The 18,843-nt window shown below is 49.7% G+C and overlaps 1 protein-coding gene across 1 annotated transcript in view; it reads left to right on the plus strand.

Moving 5' to 3' along the window:
* Positions 1 to 18,843, plus strand: part of CAPN9 (calpain 9) — a 44,274-nt gene that overhangs the window by 9,153 nt on the left and 16,278 nt on the right. Inside the window, exons 3-11 of the mRNA XM_081824260.1 lie at positions 967 to 1,085; positions 3,190 to 3,323; positions 7,465 to 7,633; positions 8,643 to 8,726; positions 11,415 to 11,500; positions 13,458 to 13,535; positions 14,893 to 15,053; positions 16,035 to 16,192; positions 16,362 to 16,570. Of these exons, the coding sequence (XP_081680386.1) occupies positions 967 to 1,085; positions 3,190 to 3,323; positions 7,465 to 7,633; positions 8,643 to 8,726; positions 11,415 to 11,500; positions 13,458 to 13,535; positions 14,893 to 15,053; positions 16,035 to 16,192; positions 16,362 to 16,570 (1,198 nt within the window). The remainder of the gene's footprint in view (positions 1 to 966; positions 1,086 to 3,189; positions 3,324 to 7,464; positions 7,634 to 8,642; positions 8,727 to 11,414; positions 11,501 to 13,457; positions 13,536 to 14,892; positions 15,054 to 16,034; positions 16,193 to 16,361; positions 16,571 to 18,843) is intronic.

Raw genomic sequence — 18,843 nt, forward strand, 5'->3', positions numbered from 1 at the left:
ACACTCTAGGGAAAGCCAGAAGCAGGGTGACTCTGCAAGTAGCTTTCCTGATGCTACACCCTCTGAGAGTCGCTCCTGCCTGTGCACAACAGTCAGAAAGGGGTCGTGGGCTGTATGGTATTTTCCAGAAATGTGAACCCCGAGGAAGCCAAGCTAAGTGTGCTGGGGTCTAGAATTCCAATGACGGTGGTGTTATCTACTGCCAACAAAGAGATCAGAGATAAAACAGAGAGGTTGGGGAAATGGATACTTGCAAGTATCTGCTCACACGGAGCTCATAGGCAGCCCTGGCAAGAGGCGCTGGTCCCAGCCTCAGGGCGGGCGAATGGATATGTGCGAGAGGCTGGCACAGCACAGATAAAATGCTGTCTGATGTCTGACTTCCCTTTGGAGTTGTCCTCCAGGTGTGTGTCAGTGTGAAGTCACGGCTGCAGAAATCAGTAGACCGGTCAGCAAATCTTGAAAATGAAAAATAACTGGAGCTACTCTCATCTCTAACTCAACCGAGTCTGTGCTGTGGGGAGGCCTCAGTCCCAGAAATGCATTCCCCGGGCGCCACGGGGGGCTATTTCTGAGGACCCCCAACTTCTTGGGCTGTCGCTACGAAATGCCTACTCACCCAGCCCCGCTGACACGAGCGTCCGCAGCCTTGGCGCTCTGGTGGGGAAGCCTCTGGAAATGCACAGAGCTGATGCATAATGGAGCGTCAGTCTGAAACCCAAGTGAGCATGTCCTATAGCATGGCCCGGACAACAGCAGCTGTGCGTGATAAACCGGGCACGGAAAGAGCCAGGAAGGGAGGCAGAAGGGAAGGACAGAGGTATCTGTTGGTATCCTGTCCGTTTTCCTACATGCGGAAAAGATGTGGCCACATCTGGAACGCCCCACCTCTCCTTCCAGCATAGAGTTTTCCCATTCACTGTGAGTGGGCAGTGAAAACCGTGCTGTCTGGCTCTCGTTTTGCAGGGGACTGCTGGTTATTAGTTGCCATTGCCTCCCTGACGCTGAACGACAATGCCCTGGCTAGAGTCGTCCCCCAGGACCAAAGCTTTGGACCCGGTTATGCCGGAATATTCCACTTCCAGGTAAGAGGGAACCTTGACCGGAAGTGTTAGCTCTTTGGGGTCCAGCCTGATGTCATGAGCCTCTTCAGCTGCTCGGTAACCCTGGGAGGAATGTGACCCCATCTGCTTGAAAGCAGCACCCCAAACCGCGCTGTGTCACGGGATCGCCTCTCAATGCGGGAGGAGGACGTGGTGAGCCCTTCCGGAAAATAGACAGTAAGACTTTACGTGCGATGGTGGCAAGTCTGGACGTCCTTGCCAACGGGTTTTAGTCTTTGGAACAGCTTATGCTTTTAGCATAAATGGCCTAAAACAATTCTACCTCCCTGGGACTGGATTATTTCTCATAAACTGGGACATCCTCCTTATTGAAGAAATACAGATTTGGAGACGTGAGTGAGGGTAAGAAGTAGAAATGGACAGAAGCATGGAGGCATCGCCTGCTGGAGGTCAGGGGGTGACACACGTCGCCCCCGTGGGACTCCCGCAGAGCCACCCCCCGGGCACGGCCTGCCTGGGAGCTGGTTTCCGGTTTGCTCACGGCCCTGTTCTCTGTCCTCTCCTCCCCCGCAGCCCCTGCAAAGGGCCCCAGCTCACACTGACGCCTGCCCTGCCCCGTACGTCTGCGGGTTTCCTCGGGCAGATTTCACACACTGTCTGGAAAGAGGACTCATATCTACCTTGTGGGGTTCGCAGAACTAAAAGGGATCCTAGGAAGGTGGCAGCATGGGGCTGGCACGCACTTCTGCCCCCGCACGGTCACCTTCCCCTCCCGGGCCACCACACTGTCCCCTCCGTCCCCAAGGCCGGCCGTCTGAGTACTCCCTCCCTGCGCTGTTGTGCTCCGCTGCCCTGCCTCTGATCGGCTGGGGCTGCCCTGTCGGGGGCCTGTCAGTCACATGCTGACGTCTGGGAGGGGGCGTTGGGAGTGAGGCCCCCTCGCTGCTCCTCTCCTGTCCTCAGCCACAGTGCGGGGGTGAGGGTGCCGGTGGGGCCATCTCTGTGCTGCCCTGTAAGAGCCCCTGAGCGAGCGCCCCCCTGGAAGGCCAGCCCGGAACTGCCCCCAACCCTGCACCTGCTTCGGGAAGCCCCGAGCAGTGCGTCCGTGGAACCCTAAGTCACAAAGGCCCCCAAGAAAGCCTGAAGTGACACGTGCTGGGAGGGTGAAGCCCCCAAGCGGGAGCCCAGCTGGGGGGGGGGGTTGTAGTGTCCCACGCCGTGCCGCCTCCCAACACACCCCTTAGAGCCCGTCACTGGGAGCCCGGGGGAATATTCCTTCAAACACACACAACCTCGGCCAGACGCTGGGCGGCTTGGTCGGACTGGGGCAGGATCACTGACACGGAACCGCTTGGGATGCCCCGGCAAAGCTGGAAATGGACCGCTCCCGGAGCCCCTGCGTGTGCTCCCCTCTTTCTACTTTCTCTTTCTTCTTACCTTAGTGTCTCTCTCGGGCCAACTGAGTGAGAAGGAACGCACACGCAGATACACGCACGCACTCAGACGCACATGCACGAGTGCACGTGAACACATGCACACACGTGTGTGAACACATGCACACACACACACATATATGCACACACACTCACCTCGTGTCTGCACGCCCAGCACAAGTGTCCACCTGCCCCATTACAGCCCCTCTCTCTCTCTGTGTGAATGGCCAAAAAAAAGTCAGTCTGAGAGTTTCCACCCCCGGGCAAGGAAGGGACTGAAGATGAAGGAACATTAAGACGCCCAGCAGCCAGTTGACGGAAGGGCGTATAGAGAACCGCGGTGTTGCAAGAGCAGAGCAAACCCCACACTGCGCCCCTCTCTTGGGAGACAGAAGAGCTAACCCAGCCCACCCCGCGGTGTCCGCGTGTGACCCTGTCCCGCCGCCCCCGGCTTTGATGGGTCCACACGGGGTCTTCAGGTGGATGTCCGCGGCGGGTGGGGTGCTCAGCCTGTGGCTCAGTGGACACAGTCCAGGTAGCCCCATCATGGGACCTGCATGTGATTTTCCTCAGGACCCTAAGGGCAGTGTGTGGTCTGAGGGAGAAAGAGCCAAGTGATAAACATACACGGACGGGGCTGGACTCCCCTGGGACTCACCCCCTGTGCTTTCCATCTCCGTCCTGGCCAACAGTTCTGGCAGCACAGTGAGTGGCTGGATGTGGTCATCGATGACCGGCTGCCCACCTTCAGGGACCGCCTGATCTTCCTCCACTCCGCCGACCACAGCGAGTTCTGGAGCGCCTTGCTGGAAAAAGCCTACGCCAAGTGAGTGCCCCCTGCCCGGGGAGGAGGGGTGCTGTCCAGGAAGCAGGTCTCCACCCCCGGGGCCTTTCCAGGGAGTTTCAGTGAGTGGCGACACATGTCCCCCCTGTGTCTGACCTTCCAAAGAGCTGGGAGGGTAGGCGGAGGAAAATCTGGATGTGTTACCAGAACTGGTCTCTCCCAACCTGCCACCAAGCACCGTCATAGCTCAAACATCTGGGCTGTGGTAAAAGGGACCGTTTTAATCATTTTTAAGTGTACAGCTCAATGGCGTTAAGTACATTCACACTGTTGTGCAACCATCACCAGCATCCACCTCTAGAACTTGCAAAACTGAAACTCTGCACCTGCTAAACTCCAACCCCCCGTCCCCCGCGCCCAGCCCCTGGCAACCGCCATGTTGATTTCTGTCTCTGTGGATTTAACAAGCTGAGGAAGCTCAAGGTAAGTGGAACCCAAACATTTTTAATCGCCTGCCAGATGACCTTGGTTCCCACCAGCACTCTCGATGTCCAGCCCGTCAGCTTGTCAGCAAAAGGCCAAGCAGCCTGAGTTCTGTGCTCAGCTGACAGCAGAGCTCCCCTGGGAGTCCCTCTTGGGCTCATCCCGGATCTTCAGGCCATGGGAAACCTGTCTTCAGAGACGGGAACTGGGAAGCACACATGTGCTTCTAACTCTGGCAAGTGGCAAAATTAAGTGAAGGTAAACGGAGGTTTAATTGATCCTGAAATCAGCAGGACAGAATTAAAGCCATCAAAGAAGAACCAAAGGTATACTACCTGCCCCCCATGCCCATCTGCTCCAGCTAAGTCTATGCACACCCCTCCGAGGCACCCGACAGGTTTCAGATGGGCAAAGGGGCACAGGACAGCCAGGCAGCCCAGCCCCAGCTCTACCCCATGGTGAGTCCCCCACCAGGAGACCTCGGCAGGATCCTCTCCAGGGCCAGTGCCTGTGCTCTCCAGGGCTGGGCGGGCATGGCTTCATCCTCGGTGAGCCCAGCCCAGGGAAATCCTCCCCCTGCAGCTGTGGAAAAGGCTTGAGTCAGGAATTCCAGCTGGTGGGATCCAGTGGAATTTGAAGGGTATTCACTCAAAGAGTGAAGAATAAGTTTCCTAAAAAAGAAAATCTTTAATTTTTGGTCATTCAAAGAGGCCAAAAATGATTAGGATGTACCTCACCACAAAAAGATGTCCAGATGGCAAATAAGCACATGGAAAGATGCTCAACATTATTTGTCATTAGGAAATTGCAAATGAAAACAATAGTGAAATACCACTACATACTTGCAGCACCAATTGCTGACAAAGATGTAGAGCAAGAGGAACTCTCATTCACTTGTGGTGCGAATGAGAAATGGTTCAGCCATTTCGGAAGACATTTGGCAGTTCCTTATAAAACTAAACATAGTCTTACCTAATAGTTCAGCAATCACACTCCTTGGTAAATGAGTCCGGTAAAAAGTCATTTTTACCCAAATGAGTTGGATAAAAACTTGTGTCTACGCAAAAGCTGCACACAAATATTTATTGTACCGTTATTGATAATTGCCAAAAACTGGAAGCAAACAAGATGTCCTTCAAGATGAATGGATAAACAAATGGTGGTACATCCAGGCAATGGAACATTATTTAGTGATTTAAAAATGAGCTATCAAGCCATGAAAAGAAATGGATGAATCTTAAATACATATTGCTAAGTGAAAGAAGCCAATCTGAGAAGACTACATGCATACTGCATGATTCCAATGATATGACATTCTGGAAAAAGCAAAACTATGGAGACAGGAAAAAGATCAGTGGTTGCCAGGGGTTCAGGTGGAGGGAAGGACGAGGTAGGGATGAATATGTGGAGCACAAGGGATCTTTTTAAGGGTGGTGAAACTATTCTGTATGATACTGTAATCGTGAATACGTGACACCGTTCATCTATCAAACTCATAAAACTTCACAGCACAAAGAAAGAAGCTTAATACATGAAGATTTAAAAATCATAGAGAAGGATGAGGAATCCCAGGATGAAATGCAGACCATGCATTTCATCTAACTGTATTGCAAATTTATGCAACAAACTCATTGCGGGGGTAGGAGAAAAAGGAGCTGACCTGAGTAACTGTGGGCATGAATGGGGTCTGTCAGATTAAAAGCAAAAGGAAGCATTCTACTCAGGCTGATTAAGTTGTTTCTCATACGGGCAAGGACAGCAATTCTGATACCATTATATGTATATAATGAGTTGAACAGTTAAGGAGATGGATGGCAGGTGGTGGAGCTAGGTTTCTCACTTTTGGAGAGGAGGTTACAGAGAAGCAAGGGGAGGAGGCTTAGAATGATGCCTGTGGTCGTGGGTTAGGGCTGGAGACTCAGGCTGCTCTCACGTTTTAATAGAGATCGTTCCAGATAGACACATGTATATATCCTGGGTCGGTGTACATACATCATCTCCTCACTTTGTCAGCACAGGGGGCCTAGAAAGAACAGCAGCCCCACAGGAACAAGCACCCCTACTTCCCGGGTCTTGGTCTCTAATACCGTTTTTCCAAAGAAAGGAACCAGAGATCCTTGGAGACAAGGTTGATTCTAGGACTGGGCCGGGGAACTCACAGATGAGCCTAGAGCATCTTGTAGTACCAAGAAGTGAAAGAACATGTTTTACACACACACACACACACACACACACTGGTGGGGTTACGTCAACAGGACGCAGGAACCAGCTGAAGAGGCTGAAAGTAGCCAAAGCTGGGACAGTTTGAGCAATAAAATAAGTACTTTGGATTATAAACCAAAGTACAAAATAAATATCCCTGAGTCCATATTGATATAAATAAATGACTGAATATAAATTGGAGAAAAGAATAAATCTTGCACGTAGAAGAATTGCAAGTAATTAAAGGTGGAGCAAATCCCTCTGCTCCTGAAGGGAGGGCTGCTCATAATGGTGTCCTGCCAAAGAGGACAGCGTGGACAGGGGGAGGGAAAGTAACTACAGTGGAGAAGCCTAATGGACATGACCTCACTATCAACAGCGATGGGTCATGATGACAGTATGGACCCTGGATACAACATGATGAGAAGGACATGTTACTTCTGTGGTCTTCCTCCCCTACACCCATAACCCCAGTCTAATCAATAGAAAAACAGCAGACAGATCCCAGCCGAGAGACATTCTACAAACACCCGACAGTATTCCTCAAGATGGCCAAGGTCATGGAAAACAAGGAAAGTCTGACACTGTCACAGCCAAGAGGGGGCTTGAGGACTCAGTGTGATGTGATATCCTGGGTGGGATCTCGGAACAGAGCATAATAGGTAAAAACTAAGGAAATAAGAAGAAAGTAGAGACTTTAATAATAATAACGTATGGGTTCAGTCACTGTAACAAGTGTACCAAGATGTTAATCCTGGGGGAGACTGGGTGAGGAGTATATGGGAACTCTACTGTTTACAAACTTTTCTATAAATCTGAAACCGTTCTAAATGGAAACGTTTATATTATATTAATTTATTATATTTGTATATTATATTAATATAATATTATATTAATATATTATATTAATAATATATTAATTATATTAATAAAAAAGACCATTATGTGGAGAAAAAATGGTTGTGAGTATGTGAGACCAGAACGGAAGAGAAAGATCCTCAACTTTGTCTCAGTCTATGTATAACTAACACCCTCATGGTCAAGTCTTGTTCCCTGTTCTGTGTAAGATGAGGGAGAGGGAGGGAGGGAGGGCGGGCGAGCCTCATTTACACCTCACAGCAGTCCTGGGAGGGAGCATACGCCCATCACCCCCATTTTGTAAATTTGGAAACTGAAGCACTAGGTAAGCGAGTTGTCCCCGGAGCCCTCAGTTTGCAAGTGGTGGCTCTGCCACTTGCACCCGCGGCCAGTCGGGGACCAGAGTCCACGCTCTTTACCACCACACTGCACTGCCTGTCTCATAGAGAGCCCAGGATCCTTGGAGCTCCGCGTAAAGCTGAATCCCTGCTTCCCATCTTCCTTCCACACCACCCAACCCAGGGCAAGGCCAGGACAGACAATGGTTCTTAGAAGAGTTCGAAAAACTCTGGTCAAAGGGCGCCACCTGGTGGCCTTCCTTGTTCCCTGCAGCGGCGTCCCTGCCTTCCTTCCGAGACAGGCTGAATGGGAGCTATGAGGCTCTGAAGGGGGGCAGCACCATCGAGGCCATGGAAGACTTCACCGGGGGTGTAGCAGAGACCTTTGCAACTAAAGAGGCTCCAGAGAACTTCTATGAGATTCTAGAGAAGGCCTTGAAGAGGGGCTCTCTGGTGGGCTGCTCCATTGATGTAAGTCGTTCACTTGCGTGTTCACATTCCTGGCACTGCCCTCGGGCTGTAGACCAGCAGGTGCCCTGGCTGGGCGAGACCAGGAGCATAACTTTCGGGGCGGGGCGGCGGGGAGGCGCAGTGGTGTCAATGTTTATGTATTTTCATTAAAACAAAAGCTTTAATTTAATGCTTTTCAAATTACAAAGTTAGGGCACACTTACTGTATCAGGTGGAACAATCCTAGATCTATAAAGGCAAACTTCAATGCCCCTGCCCAAGTCCCAGCCCTGGGACACCCAGTGTGTGCCCTTCACACCCCCATCCTTACTCAGACATATGGGCATGTGCCTAAATACAAAACCATAGGAGAAGTCAGTTTGATTTTACTAAATGGAGTCCTACTCCATAGATTTTACTAAATGGAGTCTTACTCCATACTTTTCCGAAACTTGTTTTTTCTACTTCCTATAGCATTAAAACATTCACATCAGTAGATAGGAATCTAACAGTATTTTCTCCAACATCTTTATGCATGCAAACATACACACGTATAGTTTTACCTCACCCTGTTTTTTAAGAGAACATATTCAAGTTTTGTGTTTCCTCTTGCATTAACCTTGGGAATATCTTCTTTGCTACTAAATTATCCCTTTCCTCTGTGTTTCCAAGTTTGTGACATAGGGTTGTGTGTGAGACTGTTAAATGCTTCTTATCCTCTCTTTGGTGTATGGGATCATACCTCTATCTTGTGCTGGGCTACATGATGGGGGGTGGGGTCAAGTTGCTCTGTGTGGGGGCAAAAAAGTGAACTTTTCCCTGGAGTCTGAGCTCAGAATGAGGGTCTCTTCACCCTGGTAAGAGACTGGGAATTGCTCTATGTCCCAGCTAACCATCTTAGGGGTGATCTTATATGCGTCAGGCACATGGGGGAGCAGAAGGGGCCAGGCCAGGCACAGAGCTGGGTCTGGGCAGGTAGGGAAGGCTTGACTTACCCAATGGGTCCAACGCTGCTTTTTTCACATTTTAGATCAGAAATGCTGCAGAATCTGAAGCCCGGACACCTTTTGGTCTCATTAAGGGCCATGCCTACAGTGTGACAGGAATTGACCAGGTAGGCGAAGTGAACCCCTGTGGATAGGGTACAGGAATAGACTCAGCAGTGCTAGTCCCTTATACTGATTTAGTGCATCACAGTTTAAACCACACCTTCAGACATTTTAGAGAAGGTCTCACCTAAAGGAGGCAGGCTGGAATCCAAAAGAGCAAAACAGGAGAGAGAGAAAGAGAAACATGTGATTCTACCACAGTACCAACCTGGTTTAGCTAGTGTAAGAGTCTAGGCTTTGTTTTTTCTTTTCTTTTTTTCTTCCTTAATTCTAGAGTTCTCTAGAGAAACAGAATCAATAAGATATTGATAGATGATAGATGATAGGTAGATAGATAGATAGATAGATAGGGAATGAGGAATTAGCTCCCATGATTATGGAGGCTGAGAAGTCCTATGATCTACCATCTGTAAGCTATAAACCCAGGAAATCTGGTGGGGTTGTTCCAGTCCAAGTCCAAAAGCCAAAAACCAAGAGAATCAATGGTATAAGTCCCAGTCTAAGAGCAGAAGAGAATCAAAGTCCCAGCTCAGCAGTCAGACACAGAGAATGAATTCTCCCTTCCTCCAACTTCTATAGCTCTAGTCAGACCTTCAACGGATTAGATGAGGCCAACCCACATCGGGGAGGGCCCTCTGCTTTACTCAGTCTCCCAATCCAAATGCTAATCTCATCCAGAAACGCCCTCACAGACACACCCAAAACTGTGTAAAAGCAAATATGTGGACACCAGTGGCCAAGTCAAGTTGACACATAAAAATAACCGTCAAAAGTCCCGTTCTCTGCAGCAGTGGCCCAGTGTAGAACTAGTAACCCCCATGGGTTACTAGACCCCACACAGTACCCCCTCTGACTTCTAGGGAGTGCTTGGTTTAGACAAGAGCTCCTGAAGGGACATGTGGGAAAGAGAAGGGAGGGGGAATGACATGGAAGAGGAGGACAAGAAGCCAAGGGCCACATTCTTTCAGGTTCTAGTTCAGTGAAGTCCAAAAGCCCACTTCATGCTTCCGCTGGACGAGTCTCAAACCCGGTCTGTAGAGGACTCAGCACCTCTGACCTCTCCTGTTGCTGCCCACATTTTGAGTGACACAGTCCAGAGGAGTGGGGAGTAAGGAGTGCGGAAGGAAGCCTGTCCTGCCTCCTCACCAGGGGACTGTGAGCAGAGCTTGCAGGGTGGCGGATGCAATGAGATTCTCTAGAGCTGAACTATTTGCATAGGCTCTTCTCCCCTCCTTCCCTGCCCCTAATGCCTTGCCAATCACTCCCTTGAGTAGGCATGTGATTTTTTTTAAAGATTATTTATTTAGGGCACCTGGGTGGCTCAGTCGGTTAAGCGCCTGCCTTCGGCTCAGGTCATGGTCCCGGGGTCCCGGGATCAAGCCCCGCATCGGGCTCCTTGCTCCGCAGGAAGCCTGCTTCTCCCTCTCCCACTCCCCCTGCTTGTGTTCCTTCTCTCGCTGTCTCTCTCTCTCTGTCAAATAAATAAATATTTAAAAAAAAAAAAAAGATTATTTATTTATTTGAGAGAGAGAGAGTGAATGAGCGAGAGAGAACACGAGCGGGGGTTGGGGAGCAGAGGGAAGGGAGAAGCAGGCTCCCTACTGAGCAGGGAGCCCGATGCGGGGCTCAATCCTGGGACCCCAAGATCATGACCTGAGCCGAAGGTCATGAGTCAGAGTGAGCCACCCAGGCGCCCCAGTAGGCATGTGATTTTTAATGTTGCAGCTTCCAAATATTGTTTCCAGTAATAGAAACCTTCCACCCCATCTGTTCAATGGCTTTTCCTTTCTGTCCACCTCCAAGACACTTACCTTGCCTGCACATTTCACGTAATGAACATCTTAAATGATGAGCTGCAAGCTGCATCCTAGACTCTGCAGAAGTTATACTAACCTAATTTTTACACATCAAAAATATGATTTGTGCCCAGCGCATGAGGATCAAGTGTTTTGAGCTAAAATTTCTGGTTAGTTGATGAATAGAAGTTTTTTACTTCTACTCTCTTTCCTCCAAAATCTTTCTGAAATGCACTGGCCCTTTCTCCTGGTCCGGGGCAGAGCATGAAGGGCATGGCTGAACATCTTTCTTTACTGGCTCAAGGGTTCTCCATATGGACAGCAGAAATCCTCACCTGACACCTGAAAGGGGGAATATTGGATTCAGAAGACTTGGAAGTGGTTTTTGTGTATCGTTGTTTAAATTCCCAGCGTGTGCCTATATACTTTTCGTTCATCTGTGAGTAAGATATTAAGGATGAAGAAAACTCACTCATAGGTCCCTGAGCACTTGGGACAAACTACTCTTTACCTCTCGCTGTGCTAGATGCTGACGATACACCAATAAATAAGACTCGACCCCCGCCTCTAGGGCGATTCCAATCCAGACAGAAAACTCATTCATTTGAAGATTCACATGAACTAATTTCTTGTTATTTGTAATTCTACTTTATTTCCCAGATGCAGCGTATCCAATTCTGGGGTGATTAATAATCATTGTTGGTGATGCCAGCCACTGTGCTCACTAGGAATTAGAGAGTTCCAAGGGCTAGTTAAGAATTGATGAGTTTTGACATGTCTTTTGCGTGTCATAGTCAAGAGGCTTTTGGGAAAGCCAACCGTGGCTGGAGGAGAAGTACTCTGGAGCTCACGCATGAATTTATCATTCCACATTGCCCTGATGTTTTTCCCCTCTAGGTAAACTTCCAAGGCCAGAAAACGGAGCTCATCAGAGTGCGGAACCCTTGGGGCCAGGTTGAGTGGAAGGGGTCCTGGAGTGACAGGTCAGTCCCTGCCTCCTTGCCTTCCTGGGGCTTCTGCAGGCGTATGAAGAAGGGGCACTGTGTCTACAGTTCCCTCCTGGCTCTCGTTCAGGGGACTGTCCTGCTGCTGGGGTGACCTCACTTCCTCCCTCTTCAGCCCTCTGGCCCACCATGCAGTCAAAATTGAACACCCTTGTAACGGCTTTTTCACCTTTCCAGGTACTGTTACTTACGTTAGTGGATATACTCCCTCCCATGGGGAGATGTCATCTCCCCATGATATTGTGAGAGGCTTTATCTCCAGTGATGAGTAGCTCCAATATGCAGGGTGTGTGTGTGTGTGTGAACGCACGTGTGGGGGGTAGGGGTGGCCATGAGTATTTGAGGTGTGAGAATCCCCGAAATATTGCCAAGCAGGTCACTACAGGGTTCTCTCTGATTGGTCCCTGGCCATTGGCTAGAGATCCAGTGGAGTCTGGAGTCTGGACTTCCAGAGCAGTCAACCAGGGTTATTTCTTGGCCCCCAATTATATAGAAAGGGCTCCCTTGCGGGTATGTGTCCCTTCCTCATCCCTCGCGAAGCGGCCCAGGTGGCTAGCATCCGGGAACGTTTAGATGTGCTTGGGCAGGGCCCACTTGAGCCACCTGCTCCCTCAGCCAGGACTCTGCCATCTTGGGGTCCTGCTGTCCCACCCCTGCCTGCTCACAGCTCGTGGGACTCTGGGGAGACCTCCAGCATGTCTAGAGCCTCAGTAAACGAACTTGAGTTGTGTTTGTCCTCAGAGCACGAGGCCACCATGTCGCCAGCCATCAGTGTCTGTGTCTCTGTTAACCTGACTCCAGCCTGAGGGTGCGGGGGCTTGTGGTCCCATTGTGGTTCTTGTCCCACCACCTTCCCCCCACTTTGGCTTCTGCCGTCTCAGAGCCCAGGGCCTTTGGCAGAGATGGATTCACACCAACGTCACAGGAGGAAAGAGATCGGCCTCCCTCTCCTGGCAGAAATGGAAAGAACAGACATATTGAAATTGAAATTAATGAGCCTGCTTCATATCACACATAGACTATTAGAGTGTTCTTCCGTTTAGAGAACACAGCGTGTAAAAGGGCCATTTTTTTTTTTTTCTTCTCCTGGGAAACACGCAGAGGGAGAAATAAGGGAAGTGCATTTCCTGGGGTCAAGGCTGGAAGCGAGCTTTCCTCCTGCTCCCACTCAGCCTCGGGGTGACGGAGGGCAGGTCCCCATCCTGATCCCTGCTCCTGACCCCGCCTGTTAGGAGCGAAGTACTGAAAGCGCGTTAGCCTGGCAGGCCCCTTTTGGGGTGTGAGCCCCTCGGAAGGTCCTGGCTCTGGGTACTGCTATTCTGACCCTGCCGCGCAGGACCTGGAGAGGGGCTTCTCCTGGGTCCTTCCCGGGACGAGCTCTGCAGGGTGTGGATGAGGGGGCCACGTCGGTTGGGTACCCCGGCGGCAGTTACTCAGCTGGAACAATTTGGAGGCGGCTGTAGGGGTCGCAGAGACACGGTGAACTTGGAGGCTTCCTGGAGAGCTCACCTAAAGAAAGCGTTTAGTATGTGAAATGTCAAGCCCAAGCAAACATAAGATACTATTATCACTTTTTGAAAAGTCACTTACCAATGAAGAAGAGCGATCGGGAGATGCTCTGGGGCACACGTCAGTCCCCTTCTGACTTGCAGTAGAAGTTTCTGCTACCTTGCTAGTGTTCAACGTCCTATGATGGTCCTGTGATAAGCCCCTACAGAGGGACTTCAAATGATCCCGAGGACCTTTGGCCATTGGCTGCTCTTGGACGCGCACTTTGCAACCAGCTTCTAGATCCCCTGGGGCGTTCCCGGGGCCCAGGGAGTAGGCACTGACCAGGATCAAGCCCCACACAGCCACCACCCTGGCGCCTCGGGAGGGACGCTCACGCCCCGACAAGGCCAGTCTTGTTTCAGCCGGCTTTGCTTACTCCTCCTAGTTCCTCCGAGTGGCATTCCATTGGCGCAGCCGAGCAAAAGCGTCTGTGTCACACGGCTCTCGACGACGGGGAGTTCTGGTACGGTGCTCGTCTCTGTTTTCCTTTCGGTATTAACTATATAACAGGTATGAGCACAGTGCCCTAGAGCCCTTGGTTTGCTTGCTTGCTTTCTGTCTGTCTTTGTTCAGTTTCTTTGGTAAATCAAATACATTGGTCTCAAGCCCCTTATGTTCACCCAGGTTGGCAGAGAATTTGATATGAAGATGGGGTTGAGCCTGGGTCTCCAGCCCAGCATCCCTCCTCTGAACTACCCATCATCCAAGTTTGCGTGGTGTATTTGAAGACAGGCAGCCCCGCTGCTCCTGGGGGCTACCCCCTTGTCCCACTTGATGACAAAGGCCCCTGAGGACAGTGACCTTGACAGCATCCAAAAAAATAGACCTAAGTGGGCAGGAAACATTCCTAATCTGGACTTTCTATGGGGTGGAATCTCTTTGCTTAACTGGGAGTTTTTAATGGGCCTTTGTTTCTAGAAGCTTCTTTGATCTTGTTTCTTCCTGTGGGGTCCAGAAAACAGTTGGCTCTTCCAACCCTGCAAGACCACACATTTCTGATGTCCAGCTTTCTTCCCTGATGAGCAAACCAGTCAATTCTTGTCTGAGCTCACTTTTTTTCTTACAGGCCTTATTAAACACAGCAAGCAAAAACCAGCACACACACTAATATGCTAGCTTTTTCCATCCTTTTCCCCTTGAACACAGCCTCTGTCTTCCATATTTTTACAGTTTTAACAAGTATACTGCCATTTGTAATGTGGATATCTATTTTCCAGCCCTAATATTTCCTTGAAACCTGCCCAAGTGCTAAGCTGATATCACATAGTTTAGAATTCTGTCACGGTGGCTCCATACTTCAAGGCACCAATGACTTAGGGTCACACCAGCTGCTGTAAGAAGTAGACTCAAAACGTATAAAGACTCAAATGCAATAAAGTTTATTTCTCACTAATTGTAACAGTCCAGGAGGACATCCCTATTCTGTGGGTGGCTCTCCCCATGCAGTGATTCAGGGACCCAAGCCCCTTCCTCTGTGTGGTCCCACCATCCCCTGGGGTCACCCAGCCATCTGCAGGAAGCCAGCAGAAGAGGAAAGACAGGAAAGATTGGAGGAGACACCCCCACTTCCTAAGAGCCTTGACCCGCACATCACTGCTTATATCCCACTCTAGATGCAAGGGGTGGGCTACAGTCCCTGAACCTGGGTTTTCCTTAGCTTTGCTTGTGTATTTTCTGTCTGCCCACACGTGAGTTCTCCTCCGTCCTTGAGGACAGGTGCGGGCACTCACTACCGGTTGGTTAGATGATTAAGCGAATGAATGGATCATGGCATCACCATCACTTCCTATGGAGAATGGTGTCTCTCCACCTTGTTGCAGGATGGCGTTTAGGGACTTCAAGGCCCACTTCGACAAAGTGGAAATCTGCAACCTCACTCCTGACGCCCTGGAGGAGGATGCTCTCCACAAGTGGGAGGTGACGGTCCATCAAGGAAGCTGGGTGCGGGGCTCCACGGCCGGGGGCTGCCGCAATTTCCTGGGTTGGTAATCTGTTTGTCACCCTCTCTGTCATTGCCAAGTGTCCAGTGCAGTCTGGGGGACATCAGCAGGTCAGCGCCAGGACCCTAGAGAAAGCCTGAGTGTGGAGTTAGTAGGATTTCCGGGATGGCTGGTGAGGGCTACAGAGATGTAGCTGGAAGTCAGATAAGAATTGCTCGGGGAAACTCTTGTTTGGTCACTTAGGTTATCTCCCATGACAAGTAATAGAAAGCACAACTCATGCTAGTTTAGCAATTCAAAGAATTTTTTCCTTGCATAGCTGAAAAGTTCAGAGAAGTAGGGTGGGCTTCAGGCATAGTTCCATCAACTCATTGGTCTGGAATTCTCTGCTCTGTCCTCTTTCCTCTGTTGACTTCTTCCTCAGTCTGGATTTCTTTATAGTCACAGGAGGGCTGCCAGCACCATCCAGGACTTCCTGAGCCCTCACTTGTGCACAGGGTCATCCAACGAAAGGCCCCAACTTCCCTCTAACTGGGAATTCCTTGTACCCATATTGCCTGGTGAATGCTTCAGGCTGATTGGATTTGTTCCAACCGTCCGCAGCAAGAGGGACTAGGATGAACCAATCAGCGTTCACGCTTGGAGCTGGGAGTGGGGTGGATTCTGCTCACACTGCACAACCAGAGGGGCACAGCACTCTCCTCTGAAATATCACACAGGAAAAATAAGATGGAGCAAATCGGGGACCCAGAAGAATGTCTTTATAAGCTGCATGGGAAATGGCTCAAGAGAAGGTGGAGTTGAAAGGGGAGCACTTGGCCTTCTCACCGGGGTTACGGGAAGTAGAGCACAAGGGCCATCGGAACAGGGAGAGAAGAAATGAATGACTTTCTCAGGTTTGGGAGGATGTGGTGGGGGTGGATGGAGTGTGGTGTGTGTGTGTGTGTGTGTGTGTGTGTGTGTGCATGTCTTTTGTGGTTTTTTTAAGGAAGATGAAATAATTCACCTCTTTCAAAGGGCAGATACCTTCTGGACCAATCCACAAATAAAATTGTCCCTGACTGAGAAAGATGAGGGGCAGGAGGACTGCACTTTCCTCGTAGCCCTGATGCAGAAAGATCGAAGGAAACTCAAGAGGTTTGGAGCCGACATGCTGACCATTGGCTACACCATTTACCAGGTGGGTAGGAACTAAGCCACTCTTCGGAGCCCACCGCCTAAGGTGCTGGACTCTCAGCTCCTCCTTGGCCACATGCCCGAGACTCAGTGGCCAGTCCCCCAACTGTGTCCAAATACCCAAAACCAATGGCCTTCCTTATAGAATCAACCCCATTATGCTTCCATTGCAGAGCCCTGGCAAAGACGAGCATCTGAACAAAAACTTCTTCAGGTACAATGCTTCCCAGGCCAGAAGCAAAACGTTCATCAACCTGAGAGAAGTCTCCGACCGCTTCAAATTGCCCCCTGGGGAATACATCCTGATTCCCAGCACTTTTGAGCCCCATCAGGAAGCCGATTTCTGCCTGAGGATCTTTTCAGAGAAGAAAGCCATCACCCAGTGAGTAACAGGCTCAAGATTTCCTCTTCATTTAGTGGCTCAGTCCCTGGGAAGTCACAGGAGACTGTTGGAGCCATGACCCCTTTCTTCCCTTCTCCACGATCCACCTGAGAAACCAGGAGGGTTTCTTAACCCATTTGCAAAGCAGAATATGTTTCCATTTTGGTTCTGCTCCTTCCTTCCCTCGAACAAGCCACTAAAAAGCTGTTCTCTCCAACCACTCCCAGAATCATGCTCACCAGACCCTCTCGGGTGGAGCCCTTCATTTTCCAGACCCTATTTTCAAGAAATCTCTGGAGTGGGACCCACAATTAGAAGTGCTAGACTCATTTTTGAACCCAGTGAAGGGGATGACTATTACAAGTTTCCTAAATGACCCGTTCTTTCAGCTTCAGTTTAAATAAATGTGGCCAAATTGTTTGGGGTTGGTCTCAGCCTATGGGCAGCGATGCCATCAACTAGGAATGCCCGAGAGAACTCACCTGGGCCTGTACTTCCTGTGGTGAACCCCCAAAGACGTTTCCCCAACCAGAGCCAACGTTGAGGCCAGACTGACCCTTGTGGATCTTTTTAGGATTGCAAGATGTATCTCGGCAACAACCCAAGGAACTTTGAAAAGACAAGGTTTATTACTTACAGGTTCTGGAGGGTACATGGCACACCTGGGGCCACAGAGTGATGTCCTGAGTAGAGAGAGAGAGAGAGTACACAGGCCTGGGGTTCTGCCTTTATTGGGGTCGAGGGTAGGCCCCTAAGGTTTCGCAGGCTCCTTATTGGTGAACTTCAAACATAAAAGCAGGAATTAAAGTGCTTGAAGGAAAATCAAGCAGTGGGCCAAATGGTCTACCAGAGCTTTTTTTAAAAAAGAGGGAACCTCGTGGGTAGGGTGGCTGGGCTTTGTATCTAGCTGTGTAGCTGGCTGTGTGTTTGAGATGAATGTCTTTGAAATGGATGCCTCGACGGTCAAAAACTTAATGCCAGGCACTTACACTACAATCAAAAAAGCTAATTGTCAAGTGCTTACACTACACAAGTCTGCCTTCTATTTTATATACCCGACATTCTGCCACCTCCCCCTTTGCAGTGTCTTAGCAAAATTATTTTGTGTTAGATACTTCTATGAAAAGTTTCCCATTACTACCCTTTGCCATTGGTTGCTCTATGGCAGAGGGAAAAAAATGGTACAAGATACTAGCATCCACTTCTTTTCCCAGTAGAGACATTCTAGAGATCGCAGAGAATGGTCAAATTGGCTAATTCTGCATTTGAGCTAGATCAATCCCCAACTAGGGACCGGCCTTAGATAACAAGATGGAGCCAGCTGTGAGTTCATGGCCTCTGGTTTTATCTTTTGTTTAGTGGGATAAGATTGGATTGGCGGCAGGCGTTGAGAATACCCCCAGTTGTCCAGTCTGGTTGGGTTTCCCAAGCTGATTACAAAAGCTATGGTTCCTTCTCCTCAGCTAAATAGAAGCAATTAAAGATCTTTCTTTAATTTTTGAAAATTCTGCTGGAGAGTTGATCTCCAGTCTTCTCCCAGATACTGGTACAAGCTGAGGATGGATTTCCCAAGATCTGCTCACACAAAAACACCCACACGAAAGTCGTGCAGACTGACTGCTCTTGTGGGCAAGAAGAACAAGAGAGGAGAAGCCAGACTGTACCTGCCCCACACCTGTGTTCCCTGACCCAGCAGTGGGGCATGATCCGAGTCCTGGGCATTTGTAGATGGTTCGACATGGCAAAGCTAAGCCCATACTCACGCTTGCCCCCAAATGAGGTCCTTTAATCTGCTGTGATCTGGAACATAAGCACCAGCTTTGTAGCTCAGTGATTGAAGAATCACATGAAGCTCTGTTTCCATTGGCTTCGTCCTCATGAGATTATCCTAAATAACCTCTGAAAAGTGTTCTGTTGTGCGTGCCCAGGGGATAAGGAGGAGGGGAGAACTAACCTAGTTCCATCTTAATGTTTGCTTGTTGGTATCCCCTTTGACGTTTTAGCAGTTTTTCTTGGGGAGTGCTTTGTGTTTACTCTGTAAGATTAGATTCTTCCAAATGTTTTAGCATCACCAAAAGCTAAAGCCTGGTCCTCTTCTCAATATTACCACTTCCCAAACACTATAGGTTCCCCTAAATATGTGAACAGGGAAATAAACATTTCCATTGTTTGTCCTCTTTTCCCCAGACATAAGCACACACACACAGCCTACCCCCGACACCCACAGTGAGAGCAGGGATTCACTTCCTCGGGGAGGGGCCAGGGGTAAAGGA

This window comes from Leptonychotes weddellii, chromosome 6, assembly GCF_054177405.1.
Source record: "Leptonychotes weddellii isolate Sample4059 chromosome 6, ASM5417740v2, whole genome shotgun sequence".
Lineage (NCBI taxonomy): Eukaryota > Metazoa > Chordata > Mammalia > Carnivora > Phocidae > Leptonychotes > Leptonychotes weddellii.